The sequence below is a fragment of the Osmerus eperlanus genome, chromosome 19, assembly GCF_963692335.1.
Source record: "Osmerus eperlanus chromosome 19, fOsmEpe2.1, whole genome shotgun sequence".
Lineage (NCBI taxonomy): Eukaryota > Metazoa > Chordata > Actinopteri > Osmeriformes > Osmeridae > Osmerus > Osmerus eperlanus.
In genome coordinates, this window is record NC_085036.1 from 10,143,454 (window position 1) to 10,171,436 (window position 27,983).

At 48.0% G+C, this 27,983-nt stretch overlaps 4 protein-coding genes across 6 annotated transcripts in view; 3 read left to right on the top strand and 1 right to left on the bottom strand.

The window, feature by feature from the left end:
* Positions 1-224: 224 nt before the first annotated feature.
* Positions 225-2,570, top strand: c1qbp (complement component 1, q subcomponent binding protein). The gene is made up of 6 exons (XM_062485835.1): positions 225-608; positions 1,078-1,228; positions 1,315-1,405; positions 1,516-1,611; positions 1,728-1,853; positions 2,120-2,570. Exons 1-6 carry the CDS (start codon positions 356-358, stop codon positions 2,267-2,269), a joined length of 867 nt encoding a protein of 288 aa, XP_062341819.1. The 5' UTR covers positions 225-355; the 3' UTR covers positions 2,270-2,570.
* A 554-nt stretch (positions 2,571-3,124) lies between these two features.
* On the bottom strand, positions 3,125-4,895 carry rpain (RPA interacting protein). Its single transcript, XM_062485836.1, has 7 exons — positions 4,703-4,895; positions 4,233-4,433; positions 4,028-4,100; positions 3,825-3,939; positions 3,673-3,736; positions 3,393-3,533; positions 3,125-3,275 (listed from the first exon to the last, which is right to left on the bottom strand). Exons 1-7 carry the CDS (start codon positions 4,772-4,774, stop codon positions 3,246-3,248), a joined length of 696 nt encoding a protein of 231 aa, XP_062341820.1. The 5' UTR covers positions 4,775-4,895; the 3' UTR covers positions 3,125-3,245.
* Positions 4,896-5,197: 302 nt separating this feature from the next.
* On the top strand, positions 5,198-16,021 carry LOC134039764 (carbohydrate-responsive element-binding protein). 2 transcript variants are annotated; one of them, XM_062485813.1, is made up of 17 exons: positions 5,198-5,860; positions 7,323-7,429; positions 7,781-7,863; positions 7,981-8,070; positions 8,161-8,202; positions 10,299-10,473; positions 10,719-10,799; positions 12,328-12,479; positions 12,554-13,229; positions 13,337-13,410; positions 13,608-13,917; positions 14,010-14,122; positions 14,306-14,425; positions 14,664-14,791; positions 14,911-15,034; positions 15,141-15,270; positions 15,384-16,021. In XM_062485813.1, exons 1-17 carry the CDS (start codon positions 5,463-5,465, stop codon positions 15,545-15,547), a joined length of 2,967 nt encoding a protein of 988 aa, XP_062341797.1. In that variant the 5' UTR covers positions 5,198-5,462; the 3' UTR covers positions 15,548-16,021. The 2 variants fall into 2 exon arrangements, with proteins under 2 accessions (XP_062341797.1, XP_062341798.1); XM_062485814.1 differs by having other exon boundaries at positions 13,611-13,917.
* A 300-nt stretch (positions 16,022-16,321) lies between these two features.
* srrm3 (serine/arginine repetitive matrix 3) overlaps positions 16,322-27,983 on the top strand; it is a 54,659-nt gene continuing 42,997 nt past the window's right edge. The window contains exon 1 of one of the 2 annotated variants that reach the window (XM_062485568.1): positions 16,322-16,484. Coding sequence is in view for 1 of the 2 variants with exons in the window: in XM_062485567.1 (XP_062341551.1) it covers positions 18,186-18,197 (12 nt within the window). In the remaining variant the exon portion in view is untranslated. Of the gene's footprint in view, positions 16,485-18,132; positions 18,198-27,983 lie in introns of those variants that run through there. The other variant, XM_062485567.1, reaches the window with a different exon arrangement.

A 27,983-nucleotide genomic window follows, 5' to 3' on the forward strand; every position in this document is an offset into this window, starting at 1 on the left:
CTTGAAGTAGCTGAAGTGACTTAACACGTGAGGGCGCTATACAAGGTCTCCACTCATCTGGACTAACTAAACCTCACAGTTTGCTGTTTTGAGATTATATAGGAATGGATACGAAGGGTTACTTTAAATCCACATCATAATTGTATAAAGCTCGTTTACCAAAGTTTTAGACCCTTTCTTGAAGCAAAATTATTTCTTACCATATCCGGTTCAAGGGTCGTTGATATGAGAGGTCAGGGTGTCCTTCCACACATGTGTTCACGCAGTCCGGTTGATATAGTGTCAGTGCTGTAACGGAACTCGAAGCTTATCAAACTCTTATCTCTTGGAACCGCATTCATACCCGCTGATAGTAATGCTAAAATATTTTTCCCGTGCGGTAGGAACCGCAGTTCGATATTCTACAGTCACCGCGTCTTCGGCCCGAGCGTTACCTCTTACAAGACCGGCGTTATGTTCTCCAAGTTCAGCAACTACCCGGCCTTTCACTCGGTCACTCTGGATGATGAACAGTAATGGGGCTTCTTCGGGTTACAGATCAAAACTGCTAACTTCCAAGGGTTTGAATCCTTCAGTTTCGTGTGGGTGTGAAGGATTGCACACAGAAGGTAAATTAGAAGATTTGCTATTCTAGCTATACCGTGTTAGCCAGCTGGCTTGCAATGTCAAAATGTGTGGTTATCTGGTCACGACTTTCTTGGCATGCTAGCTAGGCTACAACATTATCTTAACCCACACGTGCCTACCATCTTATAGCCTTATAGTAATGTTTAGTTGTTTATAATAACAGGACATGATGGGGATGATGAAACAGTTAGCAACAGCGAGGTACTAGCCTAGCTATCTACCATTGAGTGATGCTGTTACAGTATTATAAAGAGCAACCGAAATGTCATACTGTCTGTAGTAGGCACACACACCACCATGTAAAGTGAACCATAACCTTTACACTTATCTATAGATTGCAGCTCGCAGGCATTTGCTGGACTGGTTATACAACCCACAACAGGTGTCATTTTAGCGTAGCTTGCTTGAGTTAAAAAATAATGACACTTTTCCATTGTTATTTGGTGACAGGAGACAAAGCCTTTGGAGATTTCCTGTCGGATGAAATCAAAGAGGAGAAGAAGATCCAGAAAAGCACTGCACTTCCAAAGATGTCTGGAGGGTGGGACATATTGATGAATGGGACAGAGGTTAAACTCAACCGCACTATTTCAGGAGAGAAGTAAGACTGCACTTAAAATGTAACGTTTCGTTTTACGTAGTCATAAAATTACCATATTTTAACATTTGCTCATTCTTTCTCTGCAGAGTGACCGTCACATTCAATGTCAACAACAGTATTCCACCTAACTTTGAAGAGGAGCCAGATCAAGGACAACAGAAGTCAGCAGAAAATGAGGTGAAATTACAAGACTAGCCTCCCCCTACATAAGCTACCTCATTGCATGTTTGCGGTTTATGTTCATTGGCCACGAACTGAATTGCCTATACTTTTGTTTCTCTTTACAGCCAGAGATTGTCTCGACACCCAACTTTGTAGTTGAAGTAACAAAACAGGCTGCCAAACATTCCTTGGTGTTTGACTGTCATTATCCTGAAGATGAAGTGAGTTATTGATGAATGCAACATCCAGTTAGATGTCCAAGCTGCGTCAGAGTAAATTAGGATGTTTTTACTTGTTGTTGGTGAATAAAGTTATTTTAACACTGTGGGGCTTTCAGGCAAGCCGTGGAGAAGGAGAGGAGGAGAGTGACATCTTTGCCATCCGAGAGGTCAGCTTCCAGCCGGAAGGGGATGGTGACTGGAAGGAGACCAGCTACACACTCAACACAGACTCTTTGGACTGGGTAAGGTTTCAAAAACACACCATGTCTCGTTTCAAACAACGCATAAATGTGAGTACTGAGCAGTAATCTGTGGAGTCAGGTGGCTGAGCGGTTAAGGAATCGGGCTAGTAATCTGAAGGTTGCCGGTTCGATTCCCGGCTGTGCAAATGACGTTGTGTCCTTGGGCAAGGCACTTCACCCTACTTGTCCCGGGGGAATGTCCCTGTACTTACTGTAAGTCGCTCTGGATAAGAGCGTCTGCTAAATGACTAAATGTAATCTTGCAGGCCCTGTATGACCACCTGATGGACTTCCTGGCTGACCGAGGGGTGGACAACACGTTTGCTGACGAACTGATGGAGTTAAGCTCTGCCGTTGAGCACCAAGAATATATCAAGTTCCTGGAAGATCTCAGTGGTTTTGTAAAATGTAGCTAATGCACATAAAAGACAATGTTGATCTTTTTTGTAAGACCCACCCCTGTTAATTTAAACCTGTATTGGCACTAAACTGTCCCTTAGTTGGGCTCATCAGTTGTCAGTGTGAGATGCCTGCAGCAAGCCTGTTCAGGTAGTCTCATATTGGACTGCTTTGCTGCAAACTTGTTCTGTAAATGTTCCAGTCTCCTTCCTGTAACTAATTAGGTTAATATATGAAGACTGTCGTTGTCCAAAGCATAATACATCTGGCCATGTGGAAGTCTGTAATAATGTATGCTAAATAAAACAGTTTGATATACATGTGACTTCAGTTGTTGAGGGAATGGAGGCAGATAAGGAAATGGTAAAGCATTATTTGATTTACACCCTGTGGTGTAGTGGGTTGAGAACAAGATCCTAAACCACAACGACCTGGGTTCAAAACCAGCACAGCGTAGTGCCAAACACATCCGTGGGCCCAGATACCTGTAACCGCAGCGCACTCCCCGACTGTCCAGATGCCCCGTCCCAACTCCCAGCACACCTGATTCAAATAAATGGTCGTTATCAGGCTAACGACCATTCATTTGAATCAGGTGTGCTGGAGCAGGGAAACATCTAAAACATGCAGGACTGAGGCTCTCGAGGACCAGGGTTGGCCACCCCTGTTTTAAGGCCTTAAATATAAAGTTCAGAATTTGACTTAAGACCCTGCGGGAACCCTAATATTAGTAGCTAATATTCTTCCCAAAACACACTTTAAAATCTTCCCAAGTCAGATGGTCGGAAAAAAACACGGGTTTTGGTCAGTGTAGTTAGAGACCCGGGAAACTTCGTTCCCACTTTCACATGCATACCTGGACATTATCTTAGAACATGTATACAAATCTTTATTTCACAGAAATAAAAGCACTTTTTGAGTGCAGGAACAACATTCTCCCAATGACACGGGGCTTATTAAATCACAAGTAAAGTAGTAAACAAAACGCACCCTTCACAGAACCACAGAGAGGTAGTCACAAACCTGAAAACAAAAGAGATGTATAAATACAAACAAGACTTCAAATAGTAAATTTGACTGACGTCAATCCGACACGTGACTAACTGCCCAAACCCAATGGTGCTGGAGGTGAGGAGATACCTTGCAACTGATCATGAGGTTTGAAGAGCCGTCCATGTTTGAGGCCATGGAGAACACAGGGTTGTGAAGACACGCCTCCATGTGCTCCATGACCCTGCTCTCAAGAACACACTGCAGGAGCTCTGGGGTCACGCCCCTCGTCTGGAGGAATCATTAGCACAGCGTAGTCCATACACTGATGTCATACAATGATGTCATACACATGTCATACACATGTCATACATACTGGGGTCTAGACTCTAGACTAGAAAGGAATGTAGTGAGAATCGAGAATACGAACCTGTGTGTTGATGTACAGTCCACAGAGGCAGGATGTAAAATGGCTATTTACTGTCAAGTTGTTTCTGAAAGGGACAAGCGTGCAATGATGAATGGACGAGACGTTGCTGAGAAGCAGCGTTGAACTGTTCATATGTTATTGGTTGAACTTACGCATGACATATGGGACATATAATTTCCTTTTCTGCCTCCATTCCCTCAACAACTGAATTCAAGTACTGCTCCTCCATTTGCAAGCCCCTTTCAAATTCCTCAATGATGGATAACTCTGTAAAGGGCCAAGCAAGAGAATATGGGGGTCAAGCACATTAGATGAACAACCTGTGGGAAAAAAACGACACGCTTAAAATTAATACCTTGAGACATGAGTTCTTGTTGGATCTCTTCAAACACAGTTAATTCATCATATTCCTTTAAGACACTGTACGTCTGCAAAAACAAAAATATTAAACTGTACTGAACTGTCCCAACGCAGTCACTGGTGTCACAATTGAGTTGATCAGGTTGAGCAGTTATATTATTTGCAGGGCATTCACCGGGTACAGGAGCTAGGCTGCTCACCTCGCCAATGCCATCCTTATTCCATAAGGAGGGAAGCCCCCGGTTAGATAGCTGGAGGGCGTTCCACTCTTCCTCCATCACCTCTTGAACGAGGAGGCACTGGGAGCCCCGTGATCCGCCATCCCGACCCTCCGTCTCTCCCGTTTGCCTGTACTTGTCCAGCAATCTGGAACGGCTGTTTTTCAACCTGTCCACGCAACGCTTTAAGAAAGGACAGAGTTAACATAAATTGCTAGCTTGACATTTAGGTTGCATGAATTAGGCCTACTTGATATTATACTAGCTAAATACCACTCACTTATTCACTCCTTTGCTTGCAAGCATGACTTTTTGGAACAAGGTAGTTTGACGGCATCTAACAATTAGCAATACTGACATTCAGGTGATTAAATAAAAGCTAAGTCGTCATGTAGCTAGACTAAACTAATACTGTAGGTACTACAATTAGGATAACATTATATCATTCGCACCTTTCTGTACGTTTCTTTCCATGGCGGCGTAGTCCCTTTGTAAAGAGAACGATGTCTCTGTGAAGCATCCATTATTATATTTCAAGCTGCAATAGGTTTAGTTAACTAGATAGTTAACCTTATAGCAACAAACAACTAACGCGCGCCGCTAACACAAGTTACAAACAAATCGTCAAATTAACCTCATGGCCCGGAAGCTGTTGCCGGAAAGCCTTATGGGTAATGTAGTTGGATCAGTAAATCAGCAAATATTTATTAAAATTTCTCATTCAACAGAAACAGCTTAGTATAGAATATAAAAGTGAACACCTTTATCAACGCTTTTTTCATTACTCCAATAAAACATGGCATTTCAATGCAAAGTGTACTGTCCTAATACTGCTGCTGTGCTTGTGACCTTTTTAGTAAAGTTTCTGTCTGTTTCTGTTTGTCTGCATGGGATTGTGCATATGCTGTGCTTGTCTCTTTAAACAAGTAGCCTTGTATCTATTTGGCTGGACCAGCTAGGACCTCGACTGGAAGACTGTGGTTGGGGCAGAGGTCTTTCTTTACATAACAGTCTATGACTTCACTCATATCTGTTAAAGAGACATGTTGTAATGGTCAACTCTCAGTTGTTTACCTGTTGACATGGGAAGAAGCTTAAGGCCTCATTGGAATTAACCAGTCCTGTTTGCCATGCAACAGCAGGCTCGTGGCTAGTGGTGCTCCGACAAATGTGCTCTGCGTCAACTTTCGCGCGCCTCAACTGTGACTAGTCATGCAAGTCCGGGGAAAAGTCCACTGCGAATCTATAGCTACAATGTCAAAGGTTGACAGAATGTCCTCGGGGTTGTCAGGACAAGCAAAGCCGAACCACGTACCCGACTCGGAATCAGAATCGGACCCTGAGGATCACCCGCCTGCATTTGGTTCTGGAACAGCTGTTGCTTCTATTCTCCGTACACAGGTCATCCATAGCGGGCACTTCATGGTGTCCTCTCCGCACAGTGACTGCACTCCACGGAGGCGGAAAAGCGGAGCCACGGTGGGATATGATTTCGATACAGTGAACAGGACATGGTGTCAAACATACAAGTTCGGTCCGCTTAGTTCTGGAAGTCTGAGCATTGACCCAACGCTTACCCGGTTATTTGAGTGTATGTCACTGGCCTACAGGTAAATCATAATGCACTGTTAAACTTGTGCGTAAAGTGGTCATGATTTCAGTCCTCTGTGCCCATGCATCTTGTGTGTCTGCTGAATCTGTACATTTCGCTTATCCAGTTTACATGTTGCTAGACCTTTAGTTACAAGTTTTAAAGTTTCAAGTTTATTATTAGGGTCATGATTCTGAACCTGCATTTTTGAGAATGCTTACAACTCTGTGGGCGTGCTGTAGGCCTACTTGCGAAACTCCTCTCAAAATCTTGACAGCAGACTGGACTTTGGTGTCAGTTGGCAACAGTGAATTACATTGCAACTGAGGGAAAGGAGAGCGACAGAGTGATCCTGTCCTTTGTCCTTTTTAAACCGTATTTCAGCATACATTGTCTTTATTTTAATACCTTTACATTTTAAACCAATCTTTCATTTTAAAAGCAAATGATCTGTCCTTGATCCCACCGATAGCAGCCACAGATGTCCACAAAAGACCTTGAAAAAATTGTTATTGCCAGGAATTAGAGATATTCTGCCAAGTAGCCTATGTTCCACAATATGAAGCTGGACTGCTTTTAGTAATATTATGTGCCTGTAACATTTGCCAAAGAGAAGACTCCCTCTTCCATTCCAACTGTGTCAAATTAGTGATACCACTCATAAGATTATATTACTGTATGCCAAGACAGCAATACTACAGTTTTAAAGCCTGTCAATAATGTCACATTATTGTAATACTTTTTGAAATCTGATATGGCTTCGAAACAGTTTGGTAAATAGACACAATAAGGACACATCACTATTTGTTCAACGTTAATGTGAGCATCACTTTTCAACCAGTTTGGAACTCTCCTCAAGACTAGTCATGTAGTCTGAGCTTGTTGACACTAGTCTGTAATATGTGAGCCTCATTTTTAAGACGTTTTGCATGAACATCATTTATCCTTGTTGATATGCTCCCAGAAGTCTATTAGCACCCTGTTAATGTTAAGACCCCTTCTGCCTTTTTTGCTGAGCGTGTGACATATGTCTCAACAAGTGTATTTGCTGTTTGAAAACATCCAACCTGTACCTGGCTTCCAAGCAACTCCACAAGCGCTAAGTCATCTAAGTGGTTCTTTTTCACCATCACGTGTGCAGCTGGGTGTCGACGGAGAGGCAGAGTGGGAAAACAGCTTGTCAGTGTTTAGATGGATGAGCTTCCCTGATGGGGGCCCAGCAGAGCCACCTGTGAGATAGACTAAATGTTGTGAAGAGCTTTGGGTGTTTGCTATCAAATCTGACATTGGTATCTCTGTATCTTTGTTCACATACTGAACACACATACCCAGATATACACTGGATTATGTCTCAATGTAAACGTGATGGCAGGAATTGAGAACTTTTTAAAAATTCAGTATTATTATTATTTTTTCTTGAGAGAAAATCTGTCCTTTCTCATTTATCTATTTGTACTGAATTGATTTGTTCCCTTTTTCAGTGGTAAACTTGTATCTCCAAAATGGAAGTCTTTCAAGGGCCTTAGGCTACTGTGGAGGGATAAGATCCGTCTAAATAATGGAATCTGGAGGGCCTGGTTCATTCAGTGTGAGTCCTACAGACCCCCACATCTCTTTTGTTATCACTTTTTTGTTATCCTTTCTGTCTGTCTGTCTCTCTCTCTCTCTCTTTCTTTCTATGATTATGATATTTCAACGTATTCAGCCTAATAGAGAAATTGTAAAACAACAAAATGATTAATACATGGTTGGCCACTGTAACCACGTAAACCATAGATTGAATACAGCCCACTTACAAGTATCCATCTCTAAATCAGTACAACAACAACGACTTATGCAAAATAAATTGTGTGTACAGCAGCAAAAATGGAAAAAAACCATCTTTCCATTATGTTCAATATAATTCAAGTGAAAGTTTTGTTCTTCTTCTGTGGTTCAGATGTAGAGAAGAGGAAGAACCCTGTCTGTGGCTTTGTTACCCCTCTGGAGGGCTTGGAGGCAGAATCGCACCACAAACCTGAGGTGAGGGTGCCCCTGCCCCCTACAAACCCCCCCCTCAGTATAGTATGTACTGTTCTATTATTGTGTTTGACTTGAAGTGGCCTCCACTATAATCCTCTCTGTGGTCTGTGTTGGAAGGCTATTGTTTTAGAAGGAAGCTACTGGAAGCGCAGGATTGAGGTTGTGATCAAAGAATACCACAAGTGGAGGATATACCACAAGAAAAGGGTGAACCAACAGTCAACATGATAGATGGTACTGTATCCACTGTAAAGTATACATCTGTTTTCTTGACATGTATCTGTTTTACCTTTGTAGCTTCAGAAAAACAAGGATGGCCTTTTGTCAATGCTACAGCAGGTGAGAATTACATTTATATGTTTGATGTACTTATGGACTCTAACTCAGACGATGGACTCTGTGACTAGACAGTAACTGATATTATTTCCAATGTGGAATTTCCACCGCTCATGTAGTAGGTTGAAGCAGGTTGGTGATGGTGTGTGTGAAAGATAGATAAGAGATATTGATGTTGGGGAATTGATAACCCAGTCGTAGTTGTATTTACCTTCCTAGGTTAGGAGCTTACCTCAAAGTCCTGCTGGGCTCTATAAATAGCGAATGTTCGACCCACCCTGGACAGTCAGCGCAGGAAAAGGGAAGAAAAAAAGACAAATCTACATGTTCAGTGACTTGCGTCATGGGCTGACATTTGTGAGCAAATCACACATTTTGATTGCCTTCAGTGACAATACCTCTAATCTGTCCTTCAGATCTGCTTTTTGATTTTCACTGAGGTGGCTTCAGACTTTAATGTCACTTAATCATATCTGACCTACTTCCGGGGCCTAACCGTTAAGCAGGGGTGTATTAAGACTTTGATGTTTTCCTGGAATTGTAAACGTATGCGTCGGTTGGTGACGTCACAATGGCAAAAAACAACCAGACGTCTTGTGAGGAGAAGGTGATGCGTCCAGCCAAGATCCCTAGTGATGACATGTGACACTTGCCTTTTCTGTTTGGCCTGTTTAATTACTCTGTCATTGGATTCATTCTGTCATCAGTTTTCGAACCCCGTAACTTTGACCTGCTCTCAACCATTAATGCAATAATTTATGCAATAATAACGACAGCACAGATGATGTTGATCGTCTCTATGAGTTCTGCGTAGAATGGGTTTGCGAGGTTCAAAGGAGCACATGCCGACAAGTACTACTCGGGTCAAAGATCGCAAAACAAGAGCTGGGCGCCTACTGTCAACTCAAGTCCTAAACGCTTCTGCTGTACACGATGTTCACAAGTCATAAGACTGCCTTTCGCTTTAAGAAAAAAAAAAAATTATTTATCACACCCTGGATAATTATTTAATAAATTGAGAAATTATGAATATGAAAACTGAGTTACCATTGATACAAGTGATATTTATAGGAGCCTATAAGGGATATTAACATTTAGCAAGAAAAAAAAAATCATAAATAAGAAAGACAGGCAGAAGTGACAGAACGGAAGTCTTTAATTTTCCTGTTTCTGACTTCAGAGGTTCTGTTTGTCAGGCAGGGGGCGGGGGAGCGGTGGGGGGCGGGGGGCGGCGGGCCGTCAGTCCACATGTGAGTGTGCCTGCCTGGAATTAGGTCAGGGACAAAAGAATAAAGAAATGAATAAAAAGACATAATGGAACCAGGTAAGGGGGCTAGTGTTTTTTGCACAATATCACAAAACTGCTTCCTCAGTGTGAAACACACACACACTTCTTCTGAACTACATTATAATTTTCCTCTGAGAAGGAAAACATAAAAAGCGTGAATAAGGGGTTCGTCGTTAGCTGAGACGTAATCAAAAGCATTTCCTCCCGATCCTGGGTTTCCCTATAAATGTGCTTTGTGAACCATTAAGAGTAGGAGATGTGGGTGAGGCACATTCATTCAAACACAGGCACAAGATACGGGCTCTGGATCCACATTTGCTGTGAGTGTTTTTGTGTTTTAACTGGTGCTAGGATTTAAAGTGAGGCTTTCTGTCTTTGACTGAATGGCTTTCTTGAGATTGAAACAGATTTCGGAGGCAAGTGTACCAACAGTATAATGTGTTTTTGCATGAATTGTTCATTTTTGGTTCATTTTTGGTTTTGTTTTGGTTAGTATAGAATTGTTTTCCATATGCATTAATAATCTTTATTATTAATTAATTAATAATCTCTTATTCTAGTACAATTAAGTTACAGTACCACTGTTTCATTCGGCTGTATTATTGTGTATGTAATTGCTTAGCAAGAAAAGATAAACTCACTTTTGGACAGAAGTAGAATCTCTAGTCGTACAGGGACTAGAAAGATCATGTTGAAATTGCCCTCTCTTAAAGGATGTTGTGCTGTTTCAGTGGTTGCATTGTTAGTGCCCTCTAGTGCCGCCACAGAGTCTGGCAGCGACTGATGCTCTTGTTTACTCCACTGTGTCCAGGGTCAGATCTGCCGGGCCGAGCTGGAGAAATGGTCCAGCCATATGTACAAGGAGCCGGAAGCAACAGTGGAAGAGGCCCACATGTTTGACCTGGACTGCTTCCTGTCAGACATCTCCGACACCCTGTTCACCATGACCCAGAAGCCATGCCCCTGGGCCTCTGACCGCCACAACAGTGAGTGAGGGGGACAGGTCTATGTTGACAGTGGAACATCATATATATAGTGTTGAGGACTTCATATAGTGAAAAGGTACTGGGTTAAACACTTCGTCATGTGAGTCTGTAATTCAGGAAAGATACCACCCCATAAATAAGGAACTTGAAATGGATTGAATGAGATGAACGGTCAATACACAGACATGCATGAGGTACATACCCATCTCCTCCTCTGTCTGACTGTCTGACCTTTACCTCCTCAGCTTACACCAGCAACGCTGATATGATTCAGCCTGGCCTGACCCCCCTGCACCCTAACCTGGATGACTTAATGGATATCCCAGGTACTGTTCCCCATCCTGTCTGACATATACCTACAGAGGTACTAGCCACCATCTCTGCTTTGAACTGTAGTGATTCATCAAAGAAAGCCCTCTGAATTTTGTGGTATATTTTTTTAGTGTGCTTGGCATTGAATAGATGGTTTTACTACTAATAATGACTCATTATTTATAATGTTTTGCACATATATCCTAAGAAGTCATCAATGCTAGAATTAGTCTATCGTCATCTCACCTCATGAATTGTGTGGATGTATCACATATTGGATATTAGTAGTTGTTGGTTTTACTTCTATTGTGTTTCAGCAGCCATGTTCTTGCGTTAAGTTTGTTCAGTGGATGCTTGCTGAGTCAGGGATCACTAGTGGTCAGTGTGTGTGTGTGTCTTTGGCTTTGACCCTCGGGGGTGAGGGGGAGGTCAGTGGCTGGGCTGAACATGTCAGAAGGAGGAAGTGGAAGTAGATGTGGTCAAACGCAGCACCTCCGAAGATGAATTTGGGCAGAAGAATGGAGAAATGGCCCCACGTGTCCCTCTCTGCTTTTTGCTCTTTCATGAATCTTTCTGAATGACAAAATGATGACAACATTTCATCCCTCAACAGTGTCAATCCTTCTGTACTGTATTCTGCAGTTGGCCAGTGATAGAGGCGAGTGTGTGCGTGTCTGTACGGATCTGCAAATCAAGGCCTGGCTGGGTCCTCTGTGATCAGCTGTCTGTCTTTGTCACAAGGGAAAGAGAGCGGGGGGCGTGTGGGTGGCATTGTGTTTAGTAGGCACACAAATAGAAAGCTCCTCCATGTGACTATGTCACCCCACGTCACGGTGGGAATGGAAGCCCAAAGGAAAGTCCACCTCCCTGGCTGTTGGTAGGGTTTCATGCCAGGCTACTGTGGATGCTACTCCTAGTTGTTGCTCAGGTACATTGTTACTAACTGGTGCAGAGAAGACCACTTAGGGACCTACTGGTAGGCGCTTGATCAAGTCATTATCTGCGGCTTTGTTTTTCTTGCTTGTTTGTAGGTTAACACATGACTTATAGTTGTTAATAATTCATCCGCTCAATAGGTGTTTCCTGAAACTGGTGTGTTTTAGTGTTGTCAATGAAAGGTATTTGTTATGAATGGCTGTTCGGCGGCATTGAAGGCATTTGATATGCCATGGACACTATGTCTCTGACATGGGTACAGTGCTGCTGCCTGCTGCCAGGCGTCTGCATGTGGACTCAGTGTGACTGAGGGCCACGCATTCTCTGGAAGCCCACCAGAAGTGTTCCATAGGGCCATCATGCCACATCCCACATGGCTTTCCGGAAGTAGAGCTTCACTGAGTAAACAATATAGACAGTTATACAGAGAGGAGGTGTGTAGGTGGTTAAACAATGAATGTAGTTACATTTGAGTGTGTTCCCAGTGATGATTGTTCAGCAAATGAATATGTGCTTGAATCTGTACAAACAGTAGGGCAAGGTAGAGTCTCTTCCACATGTGTAAAGTGTATTTATGGTTTATGGTTCTGGTGCTGTCTGTTGCAGATATCTTTATGAGCTACCGGGGTCAGCCGTCAGAGCACACTGGATATAGCGACTGTGAATACTTTGAAAGCTTGTCCTCTGGGGCTTTCGTCTCAGTGCCTCCGCCTGTGGTCCCCAGTCCTCATCTGCTCATCAACCCCCACCTGACTCAGGTACACCACAACTGCTGTATTGTAAAAATTGAACATGTCATGGTACTCTCTCTGACGGATGATATCTCTTGCAGCCCAGCCTGTCATCCGACAGCTTGTCTCAGCCCTCCTCGTCCAATGCCTTGCCAGGCACTGGTTTTCACCAGCAACCCCTGGCCTCTAACATGACCTTCGACCCCAGCAACGTGGCCTCCGAGGCCAAGTTCAAAGGTCAGCAGGACTACAATGAGTATCATGCCTCTGGCATGGTATCCGGGGCAATGCCCTATGGACACCAGTCTTACCCTGGTGCTGCCATCTCCACGGCAACCGCCAGCTTAGAGCCCGTCGCCTCAGACAGCCCTTTCATATACCCTCCTCTGTGTAGCAAGTACGGTTACCATTCAACCTCATCCAGCACTATGGCGTCCACGGTCATCACCCACACAGCCTCGTCCATGGGGGGTCCAGGGTCAGACCACCAGGCCCACAGCTACCCCACTACAGGGGACATGTACCCCCCAAGCCCCTGCATCTCTCAGGGATATCCCTCGGTAGGGCCCGCCCCGTCCCACGCCTCCCTGCCCTCTCTCAATGCGGCCCGCTGCTTCTCAGCCCTTCAGCAGGGGGGCGTGGGGAGTGGCAGGGGGAAGCACAAGCACAAGACCCCGGGGCCGAGAGAGGCCGGGCCCATGAGCGCTGGCCCCCGCCCCAGCGCTCCTCCCCAGAGCAGCTGCCTGGCTAAGCTGCTGTCGTCGGGCAAACAAGAACGTTAGTGCCTCCTGTCACTTTCTTCATCAATACACGGAGTACTACCGAAATACCCTCTTTTACTTTTGATATATTCAACTCTTAACTTTGAGCTTTCTTGTTTGTAGGCAAACCAGCGCTGGAGTTTGATGGAACTTTGGTGGCAACAAAAGGACATAGGTCAACCTCTCCTAAATCCCGAGTAAGATATTGTTTAAGGAGTTCAGAGTGATTAATTTGAAAACATCCTTTTTGATAAAGAATTTTGGTTTCAGACATGTTTCAAACCTTTGAGCTGCAATGTCATGGAATAATACAATCATTTCTTCTACATGTCTTTGGTACCTCTGCATGAAAAGTACCAGTTCTACTGCTAACTGCAGGATGTGTTTTGTCCAGCAGGCAGGTGGCAGCATGGCCATAGGAGGGCCAGCGTCCCAGCTAAAGCCAGGAGCCCCCTGGCCCTCGATGGCCCCTGTCCTCCCCCTGGTCCTCCCCCCCCTGCACTGCCAGACCTCCAGCCGGGGCCACGCAGGAGCCCAGGGCAGCATGTCCCGGGGCTCTGCAGTGTCTGCCCTCCTCACTCAGGGCACCGCACACGCCAACACACCCCTCCTCATCCCCAAGACAGAGAAGCTCTCCCCTGTACAGATATATGGCACTGAGAGGACAAGCTTAACCGATGCTCAACACATTTCAAATCCTTTCGGTATGCGGTTCCAAAGTTTCTTTTGATGTCGGAAAATGACATTAAAATTTGAAATCCTGACTTCCGACTCCTGACCGGGGTTTTTTTTCCAGCAAGTTTCTTAGGTCCCTCAGGCCAAACGTCCCCCACCAGCCTCTTGGAGAAAGTATCCAATCCGGAGTCCCCACACTCCCTACCTGGCCAATCCAAGACAGAAACGCATAAGGTACATTCGCAAACTCCATTCATAAACCTTCCCCCCTGATAACTGTTACCCGAGAAAAGAAACTCTTACAAATGTGATGCCGGCGTGCTTATCTGGTGCCGTGGTAACACCAGGAAGCCCTGGAACGTCTGGGCTGACACCATGGTGTGATCTTGTGTCTCTGAGCAGAGCTTTATCTTGCAGACGGAGTCCAGGAGGATCACTCATATCTCTGCCGAGCAAAAGAGACGCTTCAACATCAAAATGGGATTTGACACCTTACACAGCCTTGTCACAACGCTGACCTCTCAGCCGAGTATAAAGGTATCGCCGGGATGGCTTGCGTCAGCGCAACACATGCAAAGCAAAAGCTTGTGGAACTGCATTCAAACCCAATCATTTGAAGTCGAATTCGGTTCAAAGCATGACCTCTGTCACGCCTGCCTCTCCCACCGACCCCCGCGCTGGGGGTGGGGGGTGGGCGTGTGGGGGGGTGGGAGTGTGGGGGGGTGGGCGTGTGGAGCTGTGAGCCCCAGTGATCCCCCCCTGTCGTCCCTCCCAGATCAGCAAGGCCACCACGCTGCAGAAGACGGCCGAGTACATCAGCAAGATGCAGCAGGACAGGAGCCAGCTGCACGACGAGGCCCAGAGACTGAGGGAGGAGATCCTGCTGCTCAACTCGGCCATCAAGTGAGGCCGCGCGCCGCCTTGAAAGAAGCATCCAAAGTGCTCGTTTGTGGAGTACGCGTGCGGGCCTGCCCGGAAGGCCTGCGTGTAGCTGACTGCAGACGCTCTCTCTCCCCATGCAGCGTGTGCCAGCAGCAGCTTCCTGCCACCGGTGTGCCAATCACGCGCCAGCGTTTCGATCACATGAGGGAGAAGTTCCGCGAGTATGTCCGGGCCCAGACGCTGCAGAACTGGAAGTTCTGGATCGTATCCTTCTCCGCTCCCCTCTAGATCTCTGTGGAAAACGAGCTTTTTGAAACGTACACCGTCATTCAAACACCGGGCGTTTTGTTCCCCCTTAACTTGAGTTTAGTTCAGCATCATCATCGAGCCGCTGTTTGAGTCCTATAATGGGATGGTGTCTACCGCCAGCGTGCAGGACCTGTGCCGCACCACCTTGTCATGGCTGGACCAACACTGCTCTCTCCCCTCGTTGAGACCCAGTCAGTCCTGGAGCTCCAGTATTCTGCCTGTCTGTCTGTCTCTCTCAGCCTGTTCCCCAATGTGTTCACCTCCCTCTCTCTCTGCTGTCTCTCCTCTCTCCGTTCCTCCTCAGTGGTCCTGAGTTCACTCCGGCTCCTCAGCACGTCCACGTCCATCCTGACAGACCCCAGCCTGGTCCCAGAGCAGGCCACCCAGGTTGTCACTCGGAGCCACCTCGCTGCAGCCCAGGACCACTCCACACACACCCTCCCCAGGGACAGCACACAGCCCATGTGACCCGGCCAGCCCTTCCCTCGGAGGAGACGGGAACACCTCCCTCCACCAGCTGTGGCGTAGGGATTCTTCTTCACGGCGGAGCTTGACGCTGCAGAAGTTCACCCCTCCTCGAAGTTCGACACGCAACTTGGTTCCAGTGTTCTCATGGATGTATTCCATCTCAAACATTCCAAAGTTGTGATTTAAAACAAGCTTGCTGCCTGTTGCAGATAGTTGACTGTTATGTTTTGTTTCACTAAATGATTTAAAGTGACTGTTATAGTTATGTTGTCCCAGTTTAATAATTGAAGTGCAGGCAGATAGATTCAAAGGGCTACATGTAAAGGCACATTTTGTAAATCAACAGATGTTTCAGTTGCTTTCTAAAATTACATAATAGTTACCCAACAATACACATGTATCTGAAGCGGATCTCAGGTTATGTTGCACATTGCAAATATAGAATTGACCCATTCCTTGCTCAATAAAGACCTGTATCTTTAATATTGGTTTATTTGTCTTCAGTTTACAATTTTCAGAAAGAAACAAATATTAGGTACAGGTTGTAAAGTTTATTTCTCTAGATGGCGTTTATACAGATTATTGCACTAGATGGCGTTATTCGAGTGCGGGTGTAGGCGTATAGACAAGTTGTGTTCCAGAACAGAAGTATCTCCTATGTTGTTTTTTTCTCTCTAAGATGTAACTGCTACTCCCATCCTGCAAGTGGTGCTGTGCATTGTGGAACGTAAAGAACAGTCCTAGACTCCGCCGCTGCCGAGTGCGCTGTCCACTTCAGCACCACGCACAGAGGCAGGATAACAGTCAGCTTGGGATTCTGAGACAAATCCTTGACGAGAGAGGAAGGCACCGCACAGCATCGCTTGGTGTCCGAGGATAAAGAACAACAAAGCCTACGACCGTTTTACAACTCTATAGTTGCAAGAATCGCTAAAAGGTAAGATATGTTGCCTCGTGTTTATTCAAACAATAAGAATCAAGTTAGCCAGAGCTAACAGCTCTCGACAGCCGGAATATTCGCGCATCACTGAAGAACAGCTCGCCCCGGTTAGCTTACGCTGGCTAAAATAAACAGATTAACTTGTTTTATGCGTCTGAAGCATTTGTGTTTGCGTCGATATTTCATCTAATATGCAACAATATAATATGGACACATAAAACACACTGAGCGTGTTTAAAAGACTGTTTAACAGCGTAGCTTCCTAGTTCTGCGGACGGGTGGATTTACTCATCGATTTCGGTGTAGCCAGTATATTCGCAATTGCGTGCGCAGGGATGTTATTGTAACAAATCTCTATGGTCTTCGGTTCTTTACCTTGCCTTAAATAGCACATTTGACCTGTTCTTCAGGAAACCGAGTGCTTAATGATAAAGTTGCCCAAAATTCGTATTAGTCATGTTTAAGTAATGTTTGTTTTTTGCACGGCTTATCTCGTTGCTCACCACGCGCCTTTAGTAGGTTATCTCTAACCGTAACAGGCCTGCGTTCCTAATTTATCTCTGACCTTGATGCTTTGTGATGACATAATAATGAATTACTTGAAATTTCAGAAAAAGTTATATTACTTGTTGTTTTTTGTAATAAGATAATATGCAATGCATGTACTTGTGTGTGTCTTAATTGTGTGGCATACTAAACATTGTTTTGTTTCACCGTGGAAAAGTAGCGTATACCTTTCAAATTGTTTTAACTTGCTTGTCTCCTCAAATCCTACTAATAAATAGATTCAGGGACGGCTATCAGAATTTTGAATGACACACATAACAAACATATACAGACTTAGAAGTGCAGTAGTGGAGGTGGAGCCCTAACCTCAACAACAGGGTAGCTAGACGAGGTGACAAAGGAAGGTAGTCTGTCAAAGTATTTCTGTCTAACAGTGATCCTTAGCTACCCATATAATGCCGTTAAAGGTTCTATACTATCTCCCCCCCCCTCTCTCTCGGTCTCTATCTCTCTCTTGCTCTCTCCCAGTTTATCCATAAACCATCTGCTTCCTGTTCTGTGTTGATAGGGTTGTTTGACAGGGACTGACATTTCCTCCTTTCTGCAGCCTCTCTCTGGGTGAATCTGTTCACTGTTAGCCCCCCCCCCCCCCCCCCCCCCCCCCCATGCACACACACACACTCACAGGCTACTGCTCCTGGCCTACTTCCCTCTCCCTCGCTACTCTGAAGGACACCCAGCACAGCTGGAGGGGGACGGTGGTGGGGCCGGTGGGGCTGTCAGGCTGGGGGTAAACGGGTTGGGATGTCAAGGAGTAAGGGTGGGTGGGTGGTTGGTTGGTTGGGGGAGGGTGGGTGGTTGGGGGAGGGTGGCGGTGTTTGTGTGAGAGTGAGTTTTCGACAGTGTCGGTTCTACCCAGGCAGCAAATGTTCACTGCTCGAGACACAACCCCAGCGCCCGTCAGCCGAGTGCATCTTTCAAATCTAAACTGTAAATGTGAGAGCGCAGCAGGACGGACCTCCTTAATTCAAAGAGAGTGTTTTCCAAATGCTCTCTCTTATCTCCGAGCAGCAGGGGAACACAGACTGGAGCGTTCCTCGCAGGTTCCACTTAGAACCGGCACTCGTGCACAGAGGAGACGCGGGAGAACAAAAGGAGAGAGACTTTGAGCGCCGGCAGTCGTTGCCGTCGATGAGGACGAAGGTCAATAAAGTGTCACATTGGACACCGTTGAAAGCAGCCCAGGGCTGCGTTTCCCGATAACGATGGATCGTAGCAACGATCGAGCAAAAAACGAAACCATCGATATTTCTTACGTGCGTTTCCCAAACATGCTCGTAAGGAGTAGGCTAATCTATGCACTTTCAAGAGTTACGAATTTTCAAGAGACACTTTAGCTACGATGTCTTTAGGAACGGCCCGTAAAACTAAGATTCGTCCTACGATGGATTCTACGATCAATTTAGGCTTACGACGCTTTCGGGAAACGCACCCCAGATGTGTTTTGGTCTTAGTCTCGGGAGCCCCTTCAAGGTGTGCTGTGTTTTGGGTTCGTCTGATGTAGAGATGCTCGATATCTAGTGTCTGTCTATCCAGCCTGTGTAACTGCCATGAATTATCACCGTAAGACATGGACCAAGACTCCCGTGCCCCACATCAACCCTGGGCTTCTTGAGAGCGCTGGTGGTCACATTAGCATGCTTCTGTACCCTTGTTAAAGCATCCATTTTTATCCTTACAGACACGCACACGCACACATGCTATTATTTGTCTTCATCTCTTTCTCCCACTGCCATTCGGGCAGTGGAGATTAAACTTGGATTTTGCTTTTGATGTTTGGTCCCTAATCTCCGCTCAGTGGAAACAGCCTCACTACACCAGTCCTTGTTATTTTGTGCATGCGTCTGCATGACCTGTGTGAGTGCTTGTCTGTATGAAAGTGTGTGCATCTGTGTGTGTGTGTCTGTATACATATGAGTGTGTGGGCATGTGTGTGTAGTAGTAGTTGATATTGGAGTGTTCCAGGCAGATGGGAGAGCGTATACTTCCTGTCTTCAGGAGTCCCTGGGCCAGGTCTGTATCAGCCTGCGTGCTCAGCAGATGCTGGAGAGGGCTCTGGTACCACACAACCACCACCCCACATGACTCATCTGGGGGCTAAATCCGACCTGAGCTCGCGCTAAACAGGAACCATGCCGCGTTCTTGAAATCACTTTCCTAGCGTAAACCGAATTCTGATTCCGCGGTTTTCCGTCGATGTGTGAGTAGGGATGGTTCACACCGTTTGGCCTTGAGTTGTGTGTGCTGGTTGCGTCAGGTTTAAGACCAGGCGGGTGATGGACAGCAATCTGTCTGATCTAGATTGGAACTCAACTTTCAATCCTCACATCAAAGGGATTCAAGTCCTGATCAAACGGCAAGAAACATAAGATAACATTTAGATCAAGGATTGAAATTGAATAATTCAAACTCCCAGACTTTTGTAACAGAGTCTTAAGCTAATGAGTGGTGTCCTTGGCATGCTGATAGTTCTTAATCAGACATGATTTATTCACTATTTTCTTTAGATCTAAAATTACTCAATAAAATATTTGCCGCTATTATTCATCAGTTGGATGAATTAAACCCATTTCCTTTATGAGGGTCTTTCTGTATGAGACGCGGGCCGGTGGTGGTGATGAAAGACTGATGAAACTGCATTATTGAAGTGAACACAGTCACGAGGAGACGAGGGGAGGGCAGTCGTTGGACTCCATCACAGAGAGGCCCGTTTGAAGCTGTCGCTGCGTTCCCCTTCCGTGGGGTGGGGGTGGGGGGCACGCTGGGCCTGTCAGACGGCTTCAGGCGCCGCCCCCCCCCGGGATCCCCCCCCCCCACCTCCCCCTTTCTCTCACCCTCTCCCTCCCCCCTCTATCCCACCGACTTCAGAGTGGCTTTGAAGTTCACCCACAGTGAGAGGGTGGTGGCGAGGAAGGAGGATTGAGGGTGCAGCCAAGGGAGTATCGATGGGGAAGGGAGGCATGTAGAAGGAGAGACACGCTGCCGGGTATGATAATAAGCCCTTTATATGTTCTTCTTCTAACCTACCTGCTCTCAGACCTGATCCGCGCTCGATATCACAATAGTATGCAAGGAGGTCTTCGTCTGGCGAGGGGAGCGCGGCGAGGGGGGAGGACATGAGGAGAGGAGACGGGCGGGGATCGTAGGAGAGACATGCGGAAGGGGGGAACAGAGAGGAGCTAAGCGGGGGGGGGGGGGGGGGGTTGAAGACCGTGTTGTCTGTGTGCTGCCGTGCACCTTGCGCGTGTATTCCGCGAGACACTGAATAATGTAGGAGTGCCGTGTCTGGTTCCAGAGGCCACACAAAGCGGGCTCGGATAACCTGTGCTGGTGTGGCTATCAGTATGTTTGCATGTGTGTCTGTTTGACGGGTTGGAGAGGGGGACTAGAATAGTGAGGTGTGCCTCCGAGAGCAGCTGTCGCTTGCAACTCGGCCTTACCACAGAAGCATCTGCCATGTGAGGGAGAGAGGGGGGGAGGGAGAGAGGGGGAGGGAGAAATGGAGAGAGGGGGAGGAAGAGATGAAGAGTGATCGAGGCAGAGAGAGAGAGAGAGGGAGAGAGAGAGAGAGAGTGATAGAGGCAGAGAGAGAGAGAGACAGAGAGAGACAGAGAGAGAGAGAGAGAGAGAGAGAGAGAGAGAGGTTACCACCCCATCCACATCCATCGTGCTTCTGAGGGACATGGGGAAGGCACCGAGGTAAACAGTTTGATTTCAGGATTTCGTGTCTCTTTTTCTAACCCCCTTTCTTAGTAATCACCGGCATGCTGCAGCTCCTCTGTGAATTCATTGTGTTCTATCGGAGCCGGGGACATATGTAAATGATTACATTTATCTTAACATGCAGCGAGGCTACCTGCGTAGAAGAAACAGAAGCGTTCAGGTTTTTTTCCCAGCCAATGAAAATGGCTTATGCTGTCCTCCTCAAGCCAAGCCCAGATGAGATGGATGACAGAGCACCAGCAGCAGAGGGCTGTGGGGCTTTGGCTGTCCAGCGATGCTGTTTTTCACCCCAGAGAGATGAAAGACCACTGAAAAGAATGAAGGCGACAGGCAGCGATGCTCTGAGTGAAAGCGTGCCGGAGATTAATGCATTCACTGACCTTTTCCATCTTTTCTCTTCCGGAACATTCTGGGAATTCATATCAGGGCTCTCCTTCTGCAGTCTTCTCAGACATGTCCAATATTTAGACATACTGCTGCCACGGTTCAAACATTCCTACGTTTTCCTCGCGGGAGTCTTAACCAACACAACATTGTATCATGTTGATAGGACAGGCCCATTCTGAGATGAGAGGGCCTGACAGGTGCTTGCATTTAATCTCTCTCTCTCTCTCTCTCTCTCTCTCTCTCTCTCTCTCTCTCTCTCTCTCTCTCTCTCTCTCTCTCTCTCTCTCTCTCTGTCTGTCTCTCTCTCTCTCTGTGTGTTTTGGGGGAGGGGTATTGTGAGTGCGTCCTCCTGTCTAAGTGGGTGTAGTAGGTCGATATGACTGCCTCAGGGCCTACTGCAGTTTATAATACAGGACCTCATTGGACGGTTCAGACTAGGAACACACTTTCAATAATGTGTATCTCACTACCCTATGGGGCTTAGTTCATGCATGGACACAAACATGTTGTAGCCGACATTGTAAGGTCGATTCAGTCATTGCCTCAATAAATGGCATATTCTTGAGTTCCGTCGCAAACAATGTCTGCTAAAAGGCTCAACACAAGATGATATTTAGCCACGGTAAAAATGCCTAGAGACAGTCTATGGGTAATGTGCGTTCATAGCACAAGTAGTTTTTGTTTTGAGTCTTTTCTCAAACTGAATTCACACGGACGTGGATAAGCGGAGACGTGGTAGAATACGACTGCAGGTCGCACAATCTCAGCTCATTTTTAGAAGGACTAATTGCATTGCAGACACAGTTACGTATATTTGTGGCTCATCTGCACTGGCAGAAGTGTGATTCCCCGATCCACCGCCCACATCTCCTGGGCTTAGCAGCAGCACCACCACACCCGTATCTCCATCCAAACACACTCCACATAGTGAAGGGAGGCAGCAGGAGTGTGTGTGTGTGTGTGTTCGTGGATCATCCTGCACATTGTTTATGAGGATTAGTATAATTCTGCAGCCATGCCGGATCCGCTTTCTGCCAAGTTTTGACTGGGAAACTGGCTGGAGGGGGCGCAGAAACAATCCAACACCAAACTGGGGTGTGAGGAGGGCATCCCCTCCGCGGCTGACAGATCACCCCCATCACCCGTCTAGCCGTTTAAAGAGGGAGCCGAGCTTGTCCTCAGAACAATTACTTAATTGCTCCCTAATTTGCTGCGGGCCAAATCCCACGCGGCCTTGGTGAACTCTTCTCTGGGCCTCTGAAGGGAAGATGACTAGTTATAAACATGCCACTTCTCAGAATGATTGTTGTATTGCTGATGCTCTCTGTTGTATTCGCCGATGTCTGTTATTATAGAGAGAGGCGAGCCACTGCTCTTTCCTAGTTGCGGTTTCTAAACTATACGAAACAGCAACCTGTACTCTTCCCTGACGTGAATCTCGAATTCACTAATTGAATTTGACGTTGGAAGTGCACTGTAACATAAGAAGTTGTCCCTGCCTTATTGATGCCAATCTCTGATCATTATTGTCATCCTGACATAACATATAGTCATGCCATTTCGCGATCAAACTCAAACGCTGTTTTCTTGTAAAGAAGTGATGAGGGAAAAGCGTGCAGCGGTACAGGCAGCAGAAAAGCCAGAAAATAGGTTTGTCCGCCCCTGGTCGCCGTTCACTTTCCAGGGTATGTTTGGCCTCATTGCTTTCTATGGCTCCCCCCGGGAGCGAAGGAAATAGATATGGGGTTGGAAGGAGAGGGGGCCAGTATGAGGAGAGAGTCTGTTTACGTGCCTCTCTCCTCCAAGGTCCCTTCCTCGCTTAGTCACGGGCCACCGTATCAGGAAGGCGCCGGAGAGATGGAGATAAAGTGAGCCGTTTCAAAATTGCTATTGTATTGAAGGTGGTGCATTTGTCGCAGGCGGTACAGAGCTGTTATTTACCACCGGGGGCTGTTTATATTGTATCTGATAAAGAGCCATGCAGTGCTGGAAGGCCATTTGCTTTGCGAGACTCCCATTGCTTGTAAACCCAATTTTTTGGGGATACTTTCACTTTTCAAGGAGTGTGATTTGATGGCTTGCTTTCCCAACGTTATGGGGGCATTTTTTGTTTGTTTTGTTTGTCAAGGCGCTTTACAACTTTCCAAAATCGGGACTGTTCATGGTGAAATCGTTTATGATGCTTTGCAGCTCTCCTATTGGTTGGTAATTGATAGTTGGCATGGCAAAGTTGTTTACGTGCTTTTTCTTGTGCCTCCAAACGACCATGAGCTCATCACTGTAGCGGTAATGTCGAAGGAGAAGCAGTTAGGCTCTTCTCTGTCGCTAACTGAATCAGGGAGAGAGGAGAGGGCGAGCGAGCATGGCAGGAGCTGAACCACGTCGACCGGCTCCCCCGCCGCAGCTCAGCCCCTCTCAGGGGAAATGAGCGGAAAGGCTGGGTCATGTTCCCCAGGTGACCCCTTTTCAGCGTGTCACCCTGGGCCGAGTTTTGCGCCTGACCTTTTCCCGACCCAGCGGAGATGAGTGTCGCCGGGCCAGAGGCAGCCTCGCAGCCAGCCTGGTTAATAACACTGGCACTCGCTGGCCTCGGTGTCCCGCTCCACAATGGGAGCTGTCTGTCAGGGGGGCGCAGGGCTCAAACAAGGACAGAACGCCAGGTAGGCAGGCAGGCAGAGTTTAAGAACAGTGGTATCGTGGGAAATTTCATGCACCCTGACTTTCTCCATTTGGGAGAAACTAGTCAATTCCACATTATCTGAGGCAAGCTGCAAAAGGTGGTGGAGTGTGAACCTTATACTGAAGAATAAAGAAGGAGAAAGATGGACAGACAGAGAAGAGGCCGTAAGAGAGGGAGAAAGGTGTTTAATTAGCTGCAGGAAGACTTGGCTTGGATCCTCTACTGTATTTAATTGACTGGTGGGATGTTGTCAGTGGAGTTGCCCTATCCAAGAGCTACAAAGGCTGTTTGACAAAACCCTGACACTGAAAGACTGCAGTACAGTTAAGGAGAAATAGCATGTCTGAGATTGATGCTACCCCCTCAGCATGACGTTTCAAAATGTCAAGGAACCTGACATTTCTCACCGAAACCCGATTCCACAACTCAATGACCGGTTGGAGTGCGCGAAGCGTTCTTGATAACACATAATCAGAGAACTGCATCTCACTGTGAAAGGGAACCAGCAGGCAGACACATCCGACAAGCTTTTTTCTTTTGACTCCCCGCAAAAAATCCCCCCCGATATCATCCAGGCCTGCTTGGACACGGACTGCGTGTAAGCGTGCGGGGGTCAGCAGCTCCTCCTCTGTCAGAGGCCTCCTTCACGGCCTCCCAGTGAGGCGTCTTGAGGTCATATCTGCTGAGCGCCGCAATTTCCGAAATGAGCCGGAAAAGCAGAGGAGCAGTGTTGAACAGGGATTGTGGCCAGACACGAGGCAGGAAACAGATGGCTGCTGGGGGGAGGGGGGAGGAGGGGGGGGGGGGCACACACAAGCCTTGTGCACACTCCCAGCCCAGCCAGAGGATATTAGAGCAGTCCTGGACTTCAGTCATCCTCTGGACCTCCTCCCTCTGGGATTACAGGCCAGTGACGGCAGCTGCTCTTGGGGAGGGGAGGCTGGGGCATCACCCTGGAGGACCGGCACAGCTGCTACCCCTGCCCCCACCCACCCCCACCCCCCCTCTTCAAGGACCCTGACCTCTTGGATGGAGGCTGGCCGTTGAGACCCCCTCCCTCCTCCCTCCTCCCCCTCCCCCCCTCCTTTTCCTCCTCCCTCCTCCTCCTCCTCCTCCCCCCTCCTCCTCCTCCCCCTCCCCCCTCCTTTTCCTCCTCCCCCTCCTCCTCCTCCTCCTCCCCCCTCCTCCTCCTCCCCCTCCCCCCTCCTTTTCCTCCCACCTCCTCCTCCTCCTCCCCCCTCCTCCACCTCCCCCTCCCCCCTCCTTTTCCTCCTCCCTCCTCCTCCTCCTCCTCCTCCCCCCTCCTCCCCCTCCCCCTCCTTTTCCTCTTCCCTCCTCCTCCTCCTCCTCCTCCTCCCCCTCCCCCCTCCTTTTCCTCCTCCCTCCTCCTCCTCCCCCCTCCTCCTCCTCCCCCTCCCCCCTCCTTTTCCTCCCACCTCCTCCTCCCCCTTTCCTCCTCCCTCCTCCTGCTCTCCCTCGCTCTGTCATAGACACAGTCAGGTCTGAAGACGAGGGTGAGGTAGACCGCCTCTCTGCCCGTTGAGACCACTTTACAGGTGCAGGTGTTCATTACAACGGATATTTTTACCTCGGCGAAGACAGCAGGTGGCCTCATTTAGCAGCAGAATAATAAATGGCTAGGTGGAACACCCCTCCCCTCCCCCCCGTCGCCCCCCCCCCCCCCCGTCGCCTCCCACGCAATCTCATCCCTCTCTTCACCTGGCCTCCACAGAGACTGGGAGTGACTCTGTCCCCCTTCTCCTGTGCAGATGGATGTCTAACGGAGGCGGTTGCGGTTGCTTGGCTGCTGCGGCTCAGCCCTTGTATTGACTGCTTTTTTGGGGACTTCACTGCATCGAGTGACATTTCTTGTATTATGGGCTGCCTTCGGGTGCTGCCAGGGGCCTGATCTAACCTTTCAGGCACCGGATGATAGCTCTCCAGAGAGGGAGCACAGACAGCTCACCTGACCTTTTATGAGTCATCCGTCCTTCTGAATGCCCCCCCCCCACCCCCCCACCCCCCCACCCCCGTACCCCGCCCTTCCCAAGCCTGTATCAGAGCTGGCAGGCTGGGCTGCTGCTGTCCCCAGCTCCCCTGACTACAGGCTGGCCTCTGCCAGACAGACCAGATCCAGTGTACTCCAGAGGCTGTGGGACTCCTGGCTGTCTGTGTCTGTCGCAGCACCATTACCTCTCCCCTGCAGCTGGATATGGCGCTCTCTGGCCCCCATTAAAACAGCCGGTCGAAGCGGGCCGGCTGGAGTTCAAGGTGACCCCGGCCACACCGGGGGCCCTCTGGTGGAGAAGGTCTGCCGGAGCTCTGAGGAAGTGTGCCGTGGATCCAGCCACTCCGTATTGACCGCCGTCCCATCCTCGCTACCCTTGGCAGCAGGTCGACAGCAGCCAGACAACAGCAGAAGTCAGATGAGGAGGAGGAGGAGGAGGAGGAGGAGGGAGGAGAGGGGTGTGAGCACACAGGGCCTTCAGAGGTCTCTCGCCCCATCCTCTCATCCGAGCTCCCAGTGGTCTCTGTCGCCCGTCGGGTGGTTCAGTTCCTAAAAACACACCGAACACACACTCGAGTGTCCTGACTGCCCCATTTGCTCCACTTTACCGCGGCGAGACGACTGTTCTTTCACCTTGAGATTGCGCCATCGAGTAAATGACGGCTGGCGCCTGGGGGGAACCACTTAGCATTAGTCTTGAATTACACATGGCATCCGAGACTCACTTAGAGAAGTGTTAAGAGTGTTAGTGTTAAGAGAAGGCAGCCACTGGGCCTGTGTCCCCCCGTATTGATTAGGTCTGGGCAACGCACGGAACAGCATCTCTCCTCCCCCCCGCATCCCTGGGTGTGAATATTACCGTGGTGCTATTGACATGGGGATTACAGAAGGCCCAGCTCTCCTGCGTGCTGCGCCATAATTCTGTCCAGCTCCCTTGTTGGAGATTACAGGCGTGCTTCTGAAACGTAATTCAATATCCCCCTCCTCCCAAGACTGGACTGGCCTGGCCTAGAATGCAATTCCGTTGTTTTTTTCCTCCCCCACCAACAAAGGAGAAATGACCTCAGTTGGCGAATGAAATGAAACGGAGGCGGTAACATTGTTACTGCGTGTATGAAACATATTCCTAACCGTCTGGGTGGAGGAGCTGCTTCATTGGCCAGGACTGTATGGCGGGGGCCTGGCTAACAGATCATGGGTTTATTGAGGGGCACAGCCAGACAGACCAGACCAGGTCTAGTTATACTTGGCACCACCCATGTGGTGTTACTAGTTCTGTCTTATCGTCTCTCATCCCTCTCCTCTCATCCCTGAAGCCTCGGCCACTCGAGGAGGATGAGGAGAGAGGAGGAGGAGAGGAGATGCCCTCCAGCTGCAGGGCCAAGTCTCTCCCTCCCACTCCCTCCCTCTCTCAGCAGTGCAGTCAGGTGTGAGATGAGCCCATGGCAGATGGCTCGTCACTCAAAGCCACACCTGTCAGATGGTTCTCTGGTCTGAAGGAGGACTGGGGTTCTCTTTCATTCCAGGCCAGGCCTCCATTGTCATGGCTGCTGGGAGGTCAAAGGAGAAGGGTATATGAATCCCTTCAAAGGTTTCCAACTGCCCACTGACCTTTTTCTGTATCGGTGGCTAGCTCCTGCTCTCATTTCCTCTACAGTTTTTACTTCGAGGACCTTCTCGTGCTTCTCTCCAGTCTGCGTTCTTGGCCGACTCATTCTTTGGACTGGTGCTCGTCGGCTTCGTGATTTGGTGTCTCGCATCGTCAATGTATCGTTCGCTAATACCAACAGTGTTGGAGGGCGTTCGTTTGGCAGTCAAACGTGAAAGAAGCCGCAAGTTCAATCGGACGATGGCTGTCTTGTTTTGGGCAGGTTCACCTCTGCTCAGCCTAGTCTTCAGCAGGTTTGCCAGGGCAGGCTGGCTCTGAGGTTCCTCCAGCCAGGAGAAAGCCTCTTCTCCCTGATTGGCAGTGGACTTAGGGAGCAGGGCAGAGGACTTAGGGAGCAGGACAGTGGACTTAGGGAGCAGGACAGTGGACTTAGGGAGCAGGGCAGTGGACTTAGGGAGCAGGGCAGAGGACTTAGGGAGCAGGACAGTGGACTTAGGGAGCAGGACAGTGGACTTAGGGAGC

Coding starts and splice junctions, on each gene's coding strand:
- c1qbp (XM_062485835.1), top strand. CDS start 356: ATGCTAAAATATTTTTCCCGTGCGGTAGGAACCGCAGTTCGATATTCT. Junction 1,406..1,515: donor AGAAGTCAGCAGAAAATGAG/GTGAAATTACAA, acceptor TTCTCTTTACAG/CCAGAGATTGTCTCGACACC. Junction 1,854..2,119: donor ACACAGACTCTTTGGACTGG/GTAAGGTTTCAA, acceptor GTAATCTTGCAG/GCCCTGTATGACCACCTGAT.
- rpain (XM_062485836.1), bottom strand. CDS start 4,774: ATGGATGCTTCACAGAGACATCGTTCTCTTTACAAAGGGACTACGCCG. Junction 4,434..4,702: donor GGAAAGAAACGTACAGAAAG/GTGCGAATGATA, acceptor CCTTTCTTAAAG/CGTTGCGTGGACAGGTTGAA. Junction 3,534..3,672: donor GACTGTACATCAACACACAG/GTTCGTATTCTC, acceptor TGATTCCTCCAG/ACGAGGGGCGTGACCCCAGA.
- LOC134039764 (XM_062485813.1), top strand. CDS start 5,463: ATGCAAGTCCGGGGAAAAGTCCACTGCGAATCTATAGCTACAATGTCA. Junction 5,861..7,322: donor TGTATGTCACTGGCCTACAG/GTAAATCATAAT, acceptor TCCCTTTTTCAG/TGGTAAACTTGTATCTCCAA. Junction 7,864..7,980: donor AATCGCACCACAAACCTGAG/GTGAGGGTGCCC, acceptor CTGTGTTGGAAG/GCTATTGTTTTAGAAGGAAG.